Consider the following 14,554-nt stretch of genomic DNA (forward strand, 5'->3'; position numbering starts at 1 on the left):
TAACTGTCCCTCTTCTCCTTTTCCTCTTCCACCCCACCCCTCCCTACAGGTGATACTGAAGGTAACTCAGGACAATGCCACTGGTCAAGAGGAACATTGAGCCCAGGCACTTGTGCCGAGGCGCCCTGCCTGATGGGGTCACCAGCGAGCTGGAATGTGTCACCAACAGCACCCTAGCTGCCATCATCAAGCAGCTGGGCAGCCTCAGTAAGTGGGAAGGCTTTGAAGGCCTGGAGCCAGGCCTTTCTGGATCAGAGGCATTCACCTTTTTCTTCTGATTTGGTCTCTTTAATCATTGGGGGTGGGCAGTAAAGTATCATAATGTCTAACGTTGAAGCTTCAGACTTGATCTGTTCAAATCCCTCATTTTGTAGGGGATTCTGAGATCCTGAGAGGGGAACTGATGAAGTCCCTGCCTTTGGAGAGTCCATAGTCTTAGGAGGCTACAGATTCTTGAAGCTAGAAGGTGATCTCAGAATGTCATCTGATCAATTCCCCTGTCTCGGGACAAGTAGACAGCATATCTAGGCCATCTCAGAGTTTATTTATTGTTGGCTTTATCTCAAAGATTTTACAGCCTCCTTTAGGAACATTGCCTCCTGCTGGTCAAAAGAGCCACAAAGGGCAGGCTGGGATTTAGGCAAAAGCTTCTTTTTCTGTTGAGACATTGTCTACAATAGTGGCAAAAGCCCCAGCTTTGGAGGAAAGTTGAGCTGTGGTAGCAACAGATAAATGACTTTCCCACTTTCCCAGCGTCCTGGAACTATGAAGTAAGGAACAATGCTCACCCTACCCGACTTACAGAGTTTGTTTTTAATTTTGTTTTGGGGAAAGTGCTTTTTAAATCTTTAATGGACACTTACTATTGGAACCCAAAGCCACTTGAAGCATTGGGGATGCTCTGTGATTTGAACTGCTTCCAGATGGCCTGAGGCTTGCCCACAGTACCTGCCTTTTCCGTGTCCTACTCCTGGCCTCTCAGCCAAATTTTTCAAAATGGATCTCTGAGGCCCTCAGCAGGAAATCAGTGGTAAATGTGCATATGCCCTTCAGGTCAGCTTACAATGCCTGAGGAGCCAGGGGGCAGGATGCAGTGTGGGCAGGAATGTGGCATGGCATGCTGGGAAGGGTCATAGCATGCTGTTACCTGGGTGGAGGAGACCCTAGGAAATGGCACTGGCACCACCCAGAAGGACTTGAGGATGCAGAATTTTGGTGCTGAGAGATCTTGGAACATGGAACACCAGCACTGGGAGTGGTTGGGGGGTTCTTCTTAACTCCTGATTTTGCAGATAAGGCAATTGAGGCTCAGAGCTAGTCATGGATTTGCCCAAAGGCAGTAGATAAGCTGCTCAGTAATAAAGCTGGGGCTAGAATAAGGTCTCCCGATTCTCAGGTCTGTGTTCTTTTCTTCATATCACAGCCATCTCTCTCTACCACTTCAAAGGCCCAGCATTAGCAGGCAAGAGGGATGAGGCTACAGGAAACAGCTGTTCCCAGTGGGAAGAGCATCTTCATGCAGAGACTGCCTCTTGCCCCCGAGAGGGCCCCAAACTGGGTAGCTGGGACTGAGGCCTGGCAAACAGCAATGGCAAAGTATAATGATGTACCTCGACCAGGAAAGCACGTGTTTTGCAGGCTCCTTTGCTCCTTCCTGTTAACTTTCACGACCCTTTGGCTCCGGGCAGACAGGGCGCTTTCGTTGGCAGCAGCCTTTGTCATAAGGGACAAAAGCTTAGTGTAGACCTAACCCCCCTGAGCTGGCAGAGACTTGGCCTGTCCCACTTTTCTCCCATATTGACATTTTAAAAAGAGGGCAGAACAGGGAGGGGGCCGTTTTTAACTCTCAGGAATGATCGTCTGAGGATAACGTTGTAGGCGGTCACAGCAGAGCTTGTTTTGTGTGGAAGAACTCCCCCCTCTGATTTTGGTCCCTCATATCATACCCAGAAGGCTGCTCTTGGAGGCAGAGGAGGAAATGAAGCTGGGAAGGTGCTGCCCGCCACTGAGCAGGTGGGGATAGCCTGTCACAAGAGCAGTGTGGCCCCTCAGATTCTCACTAGCTCCCAAAAGCTAGCTGAGTGTTAGAAAGGAGCTCCCAGGATGTAGAATCCACCCCCTAGCTGAGCAGGACTCTACTACTTTTGGTTGCTTGTTTCAGACCTCCAATGATGGGGAGCTCACTGGGGTAACCCATTTTATTGTTAGACAGTTATGATTGTTGGAAAGGTGTTCCTTACATGAAACTGAAATCTGTCTCTGTGGCAGGCAGCACCATACACATCTGACTAGCAAAGTTGATTCTGCCTGATCTGCTGTGACCTTTGGGGTGGGGGTGGGCCACTTCTATAGCATAGCAAAGAACCACTGGCCTCTCCAGCCACCTAGCTTGTCTGTGGAAGAAATGTGGCAACACTGGTTTCAGACTGAGGGAGATGGCAGCCACTTCTCTGCCCCCAGCCCTACCCTTATTATTAAGCAGCATTGTGGGACTTAGAGTCAACCAATTTGGCCTCTGACCCACACACTGTGCAGTCCCATCTCTGAGCCTCAGTCGTCTCATCTGTGAAACGATCTGGACTCTCATTGCACTTGGTAAGCCTCAGGGCCTTTCCACACCTGCACTTGTTCACCTGGCTTTGACCAACATCACCATGGACAAGTGAACCAGAATTATATCATAAGAGAAGGGCTTGGGAGAAATAAGGATGTTTAGGCTGGAACCCTCAAGAGAATATTTAGTGAAAGGACAAGGTGGCCTTCTTCAGGCATCTTGGGGAAGAAGGACTAGACTGTTGGATCCCGGAGGGCAAAACTGAGATCATGGAGCTTGCAAAGAGGCAGATTTGGCTTGGAGTCAGACAAAACCTCCTTGCAAAACTCTCTGAATAGCAGAATGGAGGGACCCAGGAAATTGGGAGCAAAGTTCAAGTAGAGAGGCTGGAGGAGGATTTTTGTTCAGGTATGAGTTGGTTCAGATGATCCCAGAAATCCACTCAGCTTAGAGATTCCATCAGTCAGCAACCTGAGGGAAGTTGGAAGTGGGTTGGCTAAGGCCAATGGTTGGGCTAGGGCAAGTGTGGTGGGGAACCCCCTCAAATCTCTGTCTCTTTCTCTCCAATTCCAGGCAGACATGCAGAGGATATCTTTGGGGAGCTGTTCAATGAAGCCAACAGTTTCTACATGCGGATGAACTCGCTGCAGGAAAGGGTGGACCTCTTGGTGATTAAGGTCACACAGTTGGATTCCACCGTGGAGGAAGGTGGGTAGAGCAGGGTGAACTGAGAGAATACCACTCTTTCCCAGGGCAGAGCAAGGAAGCTTTTCTCCTCCTTGCCAAGAGTACATCCAGATTTCTCAGGGGGCACCTTAGGCCTAGTGTTTGGTGGGGTCTTATGCCAGTCCTCTGGCACCAAGCCTCCAAGATGGGCATTATGATAATTTGCTTTGTCTCCCTGATTTGTTTACTCCTTCAAGGCTGGCCCCAGTTATGTACTTTTTTCAAATAAGTCTTCTTGAGGCCTTTTGTTTGTATCTTATGGTCACTTTTGGTCAACTCTCACTGCCATTCCAAGATGGAATTCTTCTGTTACAGTGAAAAACAGTTCAGCAAAGACAGCTGATAACAGGCTTTTGACAGCACTGCACCATCATGATTCCAAGAGGAACTTGCCATCCTCTCTCCTATTTTTAAAAAAAAAAAAAGTATTTTCATTCATCTCAACAGGATCTGTACATTTGAAAAATATTAATACAGAGATGTAAAACATATTTGGCTGCAAAATGACAATGCTTTCTATGCATATGGACCCCTTGAAATAACTACTAACTACCCACACATGCGTGTACACACACATACACACACAAAAAATTTAGGGGTCCATAACCCCTAATCGATTAAAACGTGTGACTATAAAACTAGTCTGCTGTGGCGTAGAAGGTGTCACAGAAGAAACGGATGGCCAGGAAAGGCGTGGGAGCCATCAGGTAATGAGAATGTGACTGACAGATGGTTTAGCCCCCACGCTCAGCTGGTAGGCACTAAAAATTAAAAGAAGAGGAGGCACACAATGTGTGGGCAAGGTCCTCCAGGGAGGGGTTTGGGATAGTCATGGCTATGAATCAGGAGGCGGCAGAAGGAGGTTGGGGCTGGCTTGCAGTCTGTTGGTACCCCTGGCTAGAGCCAGTTATTAGATTTAATTAGCAAGCATTTATGAAGCACCTACTGTGTGCTGGGTGTGGTGAGACTGGAATGATGGAAGTATTGAAATATAAGAACAGGATTTTAGAATTGGAAAGAAACCTCTGAGTTTATACAGCTCAATCTCTGCTCCCTTCTCACTTCATGCATGTAGAAACTGAAGCCCTTGGAGGTAAAATGGCCTACCTTGGGTTACTTGAATAGTAAAAGGACAGAGAATTTAAACTGTTTTTTCTTCTTAATGACTCCCTTTATAATTATATATACTATATATCATATATTATTATTATTAAAAATGCCTTTACAATATATGTCACATATATTAATATAATAACCTCTTTATAGAATGGCATATATATCAATATGTTATTATAACAACCCCTTTTATGATGTCATATATAACAGTATATTATTATAACAACCCACTTTATAATATTATATGTGTCATGCATAACAACATATTATTATAGCAATTCCCTTTACAACTTTTGTCATATAAAACAGTATATTATAATAACAACACCTTTTACAATATATGTGTCATATATATAACATTATATTATTGTAATAACCCCTTTTACGATAAATGTATGTTATATATCAAAATGTTATTATAACAACCACCTTTAAAATGTATATGTCATATATCATGCATTACTATTATTCAAAATCCCTTTGTAATATGTGTCACAAATAACTGTATTATAACAACCCCCTTTACTGTGTAATATATAACAATATATTATTGTAACAACCTCCTTTCTAATGTGTATGTAATATATGTTATTATAACAACCCTCTGTATAATACATACACATAATATATAACCATAGTATTATTAAAACCCCCTTTATAATATATGTCACATATAGCAATATATTATCATCACAAACACCTTTATAAAGTATGTGAAAATATTTAACAATATATTATTATTAAAAACCCCTTTGTAATATATTGTCATATATAACAACCCATTTATGATATATATGTCATGTATATAATATATAATTATAACACCTTTTAATGTGTGTCATATATAGCAATATATTATTAGTACTAAAACCCCTTTTTAATATATGTCACATATAAAAATATATTTTTATAAACCCCCCTTTACCATATTTATGTTATATAAAGCAATGTATTACTATAACAATTTCCATTATAATGTATACATCACATATTACAATATATTATTATTTAAACCCCCTTTATAATATATATGTCCCATATGATATATTATTATAACAACTCACTTTATAATATATATGTCATATATAACTATATTATTATAGCAACCCCCTTTATGATATATATTTCACATATGGCAATATATTATAACAAAATTCTTTATAATACATGTCATATGGAAAAATATATTATTACTAAAAAGCTTTTTGTAATATATGTCTCACACATAACAATATATTTTTATAAGATTGCCCTTTAGGATGTCATATATAATAATATATTATTAAAACAATCCACTTTATACTATTTATATCTTATAAAACAGTATGTTATTATAATAATCTCTTTCACCATATGTGAGGTATATATAACGATATAGTATTATTATTAACAACCCACTTTATGATAAATGTAATATATAACAATATAATATTATTAAAAGCTGCCTTTTATGTATGTCAAATATTAAAATGTATTGTTATTAACCCTTTTGTAATGTGTGTCACATATAACAATAAGTTATTATATCAGCCCACCTGATAATATGTCATATAAAACAATATATTATTATAACAACATCCTTGATAATGTACATCATATACAACAAAATATTAGTAGTAGTAAAAATCCCTTTATAATATGACATATATAACAAGATGATATTATAACAGCCCCTTTATAGTTATATATATTATCATAATACCCCCCTTTATAATGTATGTAGCTTATAACAATAAGTAATTATTTAAAACCCCTTTATACTATATATGTCACATGTAAAAATATATTATTATAACAGCCACCATTTATGCTGTTGTATATAATAATATATTATTATAATAACCTCATATATGTGATATATACTATATACATACATTTGTAATATATAAAATAAAATTTAAAACTTTGTGTAATATATCACATATAAGAATATAACAATTCCCTTTATAATATGCCATATATAGTAATATATTATTATTTTTAAACTGTTTATATGTCACATAGAACAATACATTATAAAAACCCATTTTATAATATATGTAATATATAATAACATAATAACTACTACCTTTGCAACATATATATCATAAATAACGATATATTATTATAATAACCTCCTTTATGTCTGTCATATATACCAATATGTTATTATTAAAAATCACTTCCTAACATGTGCCACATATAACCCTTATAATATATATGTCATACATAACAAGATATTATTATACCAACCCATTTTATAATATATATATATATAAGTATAATATTAGGGGCAGCTAGGTGGCGCATGAATAGAGCACCAGCCTTGAATTCAGGAAGACCCGAGTTCAAATCTGGTCTCAGACACTTAACACTTCCTAGCTGTGTGACCCTGGGCAAGTCACATAAACCCAGCCTCAAAAAAAAAAAAAAAAAAAAAAAAAAGAATATAATATTATAACAACTCCCTTGATAATATATATGTAATAGCTAACAATATATTATTATAACAAATCCCTTTATAATATTTATGTCATATATAACAATATATTATTGTAACAACCCCTCAACAATATTTATGTCATATAAAACAGAATATTATTATAACAACCTTCTTTACAATATATATAATATATAACAATATATTATTATTATTAAAAACCACTTTATCAGATATGACACATTATAATATATTATTCTATCAACCTACATTATAATATAGGTGTTCCATATGACAATATATTATTATAGCAACACTCTTGATAATATGTATGTCATATGAAACAATGCATTATTACAATAACTTCCTTTACGAGGTGTATATCATATGTAAGAATATATTCTTATTAAAAAGCCCTTTGTAATTTATATCACATATAACAATATATTATTATAACAGCCCCCTTGACAATATTTGTCATATAAGATAGTATATTATTATAACAACTTACTTTATAATTTTTGACACATATGATAATGCTGTTTAAAAGCCCATTATAATGTCAATATGACAATATATTATTATAATAATCTCCTTCATGATATATATGTAATATAAAATATATTATTATTACCCAAAACTCTTTTATAATGTAATATATAACAATGTATTATAACTACCCCCTTGACAATATCTCTGTTCTATAAAAGAGTATATTATTATAGCAACCTCCTTTATAATTGTTATGTTTCATATAACAATATATTATTTTTAAAGCCTTTATAATATATGTATGTCACATATGACAGTATATTATTATAACAACTACAATTATAATATGTCATATATAATGCTATTATTATGCTAAGCCTATTTGTAACATATGTAACATACAACCATATATTATTATTATTAAAAACCCCTTTCTAATATATATATGTCACACATAACAATATATTGTTGTAACAAACCCCTTTCCAATACTTGTCATATAAAACTGTATATTCTTATGATAATCTCCTTTTTAATGTCTATGTCAAATAAAATTACATTATTATTAAAAAGCCTTTTATAATATATGTCACAAAAATATATTATTATAATAACTCACTTGATAATATTTATGTCATATAAAATAGTGTATTATTATGGCAACCTCCATTATAATATGTCCTATGTAACGATATATATTTTATTAAAAACATTTATATATCATGCATAACAGTATATTATTATAGTGAGCCACTTTAGAATATATGTCATATATAATAATATATTAATATAACAACCTACTTTATAATATGTCACATATATCCATTTAACATAACAAGCCCCTTTATTACATATATATGTATATATGTCATTTATAACAATATGTTGTTATAACAAGATCCTTTACAATATTTGTCATATAAAACAGTATATTCTTATAACAATCCCCTTTATGATATATGTATAATATAAAAATATAACAACTCCCTTTATAATATTTGTTATGTAAAACATTACAATAATAATATAACATGTTATATAACAAACCACTTTATATGTTGTATAAAATATAATATTATAAGGACCCTTTATAATGTATGTCATCTTTAACTATATTATTATTATTATTATTAAAACCCTTTCTAATATATGTCATATATAACAATATTATCATTATAACAACCCCCTTACAATATGTCTTACGTAGCAGTATATTATTATAACAATCCCCTTTATAAAATATGTCATATAAAACAGCATATTAAAACAAGCTCCTTTATAATGTATATATCATATATAACTATATTATTATTATCAAAAAACCCTTTATAATATATATGTCCAATATAACAATACATTATTATTATAACAACCCCTTTGACTATATTTATGTCATATAAAACAATATATTGTTATAACAACCTCCTTTATGGTGTATTTCATATATAACAATATATTATTATTATTATTAAAAACATCTTTCTCAGCTATGTATCACATGTAACATTATATTATTAGAACAACCCCATTTACATTATGTCATACAGAACAATAAGTTATTATAAATACCCATTCCATAATGTTGTATATATAATAATATATTATTATTAAAAACCACTTTATAATATATGTCAATATTACAATATATTATTGTAACAACCCCCTCTACCATATTTATGTTCTTATAAAACAGTGTATCATTATAACAACATCCTTTATAATATGTCATATATATCAATTAATTATTATTTTAAACACCTTTATAATATATATCACATGACAGTTTATTATCATAACAACTCACTTTATAATATGTATTTCATATATAACAAAACATTAGTATAACAGCTTTTTAACATATGCCTTATCTAACAATATAACAGCGCTCTTTTGTGATGTCTTATATAGCAATACATTATAATAATTCACTTTATAATATATGTCATAGATAAAAATATCTTATTATAACAATCTCCTTTATAATGTATGTGTTATATACAATATATTATTATAACATCATTTATGATTAATAAATGTTATATATAACAATACATTATTATAACAACCTCCTTGTTAATGTGTATGTCATATAAAACAGTATATTATTATTATTAAAAACCCATTTGTAATATATATGTCACATATAACCATATATTATTAACTCCTTACAGTATGCCATCTATAAGAATATATTATAACAACCCACTTTGTAATATTTATGTCATATATAACAGTATCTTATTATAGCAGTCCCCTTTACACCATTATGTCATATAAAACAGTATATTGTTATAACAACCCCTTTACAATATATGTATCACAATATATCATTATAATAAACCCACATATGACTAATATATATAATGCTATCATAACAATCTCCTTTATAATGTATATATCATATATAACAATTTTTATCATTATTAGAAATCTGTTTTTGTTATAATATGCATGTTATACATAACCATGTATTATTCTAACAGCCCCCTTTATGGTGTATCATATATAACAATATATTATAACAACCTCCTTTATACTGTATATGTAATAGAGCAATATATTACTGTAACAATCCCCTATATGATCTATTTGTGATATAAAAGAATTATTATGAATAATTATTCTTTTATAATGTATATGTCATATATATTATTATAACAACCCCCTTTGCAATATTTGTCATATATAATGATTATTATATTAATTATCATAACAACCTCTTTATAATATATATGTCATACATAAAAATATATTATTGTAATAAACTTCTTCATAATTTGTCAGATATAAAAATATATTATTACTAAGACCCCTTTTTAATATATGCATCATACATAACAATAACAATATATTATTATAGCAATGCCCTTTTCTGTATCATATTTAACAATGTATTATTATAACTATCCACTTAATAATATTAGTCATATATTACAATATATTATTATATCAATCCATTTTACAATATTTGTCATAAACAACAGTATATTATTATAATTACCCCCTTTATGGTATGTCATATATAACAATATATTATTCTAACAACTCCTTTACAATATTTATGCCACCTAAAAGAATATATTATTACACCCTTTATGATATGTATATTATATATAACAAGAGATCATTATTACAACCCCCTTTATAATATGTCACATATAACACTATATTATTATATTATATATTATTATAACCATTCTGTCTGCAATATATATGTAATATATGTAAAATAATATTATTATTATTATAAAAACCCATTTATTACATATATAGCATTATAAAATATATTCTGACAACCCACTTTTTGTGTGTCCCGTGTAACAATATATTATTATAACAACCCTCTTGATAATATTTATGTCATATAAAAGAGTATATTATTACAGTAACTTCCTTTATAATGTATATATTCTGTATAACAATATGTTATTATTTAAAACCTCTTTAGAATATATATGCTCCATATAACAATATATTATTACATTAACCCGCTTGATGATATTTATATTACACAAAGCAATATATTAGTATAACAATGTTCTTTATAATGTATATGTCACATATTATAATGATATATTATTTAAAAACCCTTTAATGCCATATATAACAAAATTATATAATATATCTGTCACATATAACAATATATTATTATAACATTCCCCTTTAAGGTAAATATATCTCATATTTAACAGTATATTATTATAAAAATCTCCCTTATAATGTATGTGTAATATAAAAATGTATTATGGTTTTAAAAACCCTTTCTAATATATGTCACATACAGCAATATATTATTAAAACAACCTACTTTATCATATATGTGTCATATATAAAAATCCCCTTTATATATATGTCTTATTTAACAAAATATTGTTAAACTACCCTCCTTTACAATATTTATGTAAAATAAAATGGTATATTATTATAACAACCTTTTTTATAATATCTGTCATATATAATAATATATTATTATTTTTAAAATTTTTTTTCTATAATATCACATATAACAATATATTAGTATGACAACCACCTTACCATATAAACATGTGTGTATGTGTGTGTATGTGTGTGTATATTATAACAACTGCCTTTCTAATGTATATATCATATAACACTATGTTATTATAACAAATATTTATAATATATAGGTCATATATAACTATATATTTTTGTAACAACTCACTGTATAATACCTTTGTCATATATAACAAAATGTTATTATAACAACCCCCTTTACAATTTTTATGCCATATAAAAGAGTATATTATTGTAACCCCCTTTGTGATATATGTCACATATAACAATATATTATTATAACTGTCCCTTTTCTCATATTTGTCATATAAAACCATATCTTATTATACCAGCCTCCTTTATAATGTCTATGTCAAATGTAACAATATATTATTATTATTATTAAAAACCCATTTGTAGTACATCACATATAACCACATTATTATAACAGCCCCTTAAATTATGGCATATATGACAATGTATTATTATAACAATCCACTTTATAATATTTGTATCATATATAACAGTGTCTTATTGTCACAGTCCCCTTTACAATATATGTCGTATATAACAATATATTATTATATAACAACCCCCTTTATGATAATATATGTTATATATAACAATATGTTATTATAACAACCTTCTTTGTAATGTGTATGGCATATATATATATGTGTGTGTGTGTATATATATATATATATATATATATATATATATATATATATATATATATATATATATATATATAGTTATTATTAAAAACCCATTTGTTATATATGTCACATATAACCATATATTATTATAACAACCCCCATATGATATATGTGTAATATATAACAGTACATTATTACTATGAAAAACCCCTCTTATAATATATCTCACACAAAATAATATATAATTATAACAACCCCTTAACAATATATCATACACAACAATATATTATAACAACCCACCTTTAATATATGTGTCATGTATAACAATATATTATTTTAAATCTCCCTTTACAATATTTATGTTGTATAAACCAGTATCTTCTTATAAAATCCTTTATGATGTTTATAGGTTATCATTAAAGCCTCTTTATTATATATATAATCACCTATAACTATGTTATAACAAATGCCTTTATAATGCGTACATCCACAATATATTATTATAACAACCCTCTTTTCCCCTTAAAAGATGTTTGTACGGTTAAATGCACCTTGGCCCTCACATAGACTCCTGAGCTACACAATGAGGGTGTTAAAGCAGGACACTTTGGGAATCCTCTTCCCACCACAGCTCCACGTCCATTGGCTGTATCTGAAACTGTCTACCCCATTCTGTCTCAGCTGTGCTGTGAGACAGGAGATGACACCTCCACCATATTTCTCTTTCTGAAGGCCTTGCTTAAAATTCTGAATCTGTTCTCAGTAGACATTGGTCTGCTGCCATTCGTATATAGAACACATCCTAAATCCAGCTGGATCGCATGTGGGGCAGAACTTCCCCGTTATTATTTGCCTTGTGACCCTGCTCAAGTTATTCAATCTCAAACTCTATCTGCCCCAGTTTCCCCATCTGTAAAATGAGGATAGCATTTACCCCCCCCCAACTTGTTGCAAGAGTAAAATGAGATATTTCTTGAGTAGTATCCAACTCACTGTACATTTGCCTCTTAAATATTGCTTCTTAAAAAAACACATATTAACATTATCTGTGTTCTATTGTATTTTTATTTTTTGTTAAATATTTCCCAGTTACATCTGAATTTGCATTTGACAACACTTGGGAAGGCTGTGTATGACATACATATTGTAAAGGTGGTTGTTATAGAATAAGTTCTTACAGGTGATATGTTATAAAGGGATTTTTAATATTTGTTATATATGACACATATTACAAAGAGGGTCATTACGAAGAAAAGAAAAAAAACCTCCAAGTGTTATATAAATGCTAGCTACTATTATTACACAGACACAGGCTTAGAAATAGTTTCTCGATACCTAGTGATGGACCCTGAGGTGTACGTTTGCCCAGCATGTGGTTTCTTCATTGGCCCACTGATTCTTTCTCCTGAAAAAAGCTAGCTGCTCTAACAATGGGGGTCCCCTTGGCTTAATTACCTAGAAGATGCTGGGCAGCAGCATCCAGGTGCACACACTCCAGAGGAGTAACCCCTTTGCTCTAGGCAGTTTTGCATACGCTGAGTTGGGAGGCCTTCTGGTTAGAGGACCTGACATAAGGAATCATTACGTTTCTCTGTCTCCTCTCCCCACCCATAGTGATTAGGGCATATGGCCTGCTGGGCTAGAGGCTGGAGAAGGGAACCTGCCCCAGATATCCTTTCCTCGTGGGGGCAGAATGTTCCCTGGCTCTGCCCCTGGCCCAGCTTGTCAGCTACAGGTCATCCTCTCCTGCCAGGTAAACTCCCTTGGCCCAGCCAGAACAGAGGTACCAAGCAAGATTCTCTTTCCAGAAATGATTCCCTATATCGCTCGATGGGGATATTCACCCCCTGGCATCAGTGTAAGTTTGCATGAAACTAATCTGTAACTGCCTTTGTGCCAGTCACTTCAACTCTCTTGAGTGTCAGTTTCTTCACCTGTGAATAAAGGGTCTCTATGACTTCTGAAGTGCCTTCAAGCTTTGAGATTCTAGGATTAGATGTTCTCAAAGGTCTCTTTCCATTCTGATGATTTGACGTCAGAGCCGTTCTGCCTCTGAAATCCTGTGCTTTGTTCTTCTGATCTCCTCCCACGGTGCCGTGAAAGCTGGAGCATATCTCTGCTTGGGCCACTTGCCTAGGGCCTCAAGGAAATCAGGCATGGGGCCTACACACTGCAAGCCAGCCTCAGGCTTTTCTTTCGAGTTGCTTTCTGGTTCCTGTAGGATTCAGGAGCTGGTCGTGAGGCAGCACGGGTGAGAACAGTGAGCATTATATGGTGGGAGTGGGTTTCTGGCGGCCCAGGGACTTTTGACAATGACTCAGAGCTTGGTTTATTTTATGGTTGAAGTCATTGGTGAGTAGCAGCTACTCAGTTACTTCAAGTTTGCCATCTAGTGGCCATTAATGGAGCAAATAGCTTGGGGAGGGGGGGTGACACAAATAAAATAATGCCTTTTTAGAAATGAGTGTATCTTTAGAAGTGTAGCTTATAGATCTGCAGGAGAACCCCATATTACTACCAAGAATGAAGGCTAAGATCAGGATGCTCTTGAGACTTTCTGTGGTCTACTGTAAAAAG

At 32.7% G+C, this 14,554-nt stretch overlaps 1 protein-coding gene across 1 annotated transcript in view; it reads left to right on the forward strand.

Annotated features, from left to right (window-relative positions):
- The window catches only part of LOC141549001 (actin-binding protein WASF3-like), an 83,682-nt gene that overhangs the window by 44,106 nt on the left and 25,022 nt on the right, over positions 1-14,554 (forward strand). The window contains exons 4-5 of the mRNA XM_074278366.1: positions 50-207; positions 3,128-3,262. Coding sequence (XP_074134467.1) covers positions 75-207; positions 3,128-3,262 — 268 coding nt within the window. The 5' untranslated portion in view covers positions 50-74. The remainder of the gene's footprint in view (positions 1-49; positions 208-3,127; positions 3,263-14,554) is intronic.

This window comes from Sminthopsis crassicaudata, chromosome X (genome assembly GCF_048593235.1).
Source record: "Sminthopsis crassicaudata isolate SCR6 chromosome X, ASM4859323v1, whole genome shotgun sequence".
Lineage (NCBI taxonomy): Eukaryota > Metazoa > Chordata > Mammalia > Dasyuromorphia > Dasyuridae > Sminthopsis > Sminthopsis crassicaudata.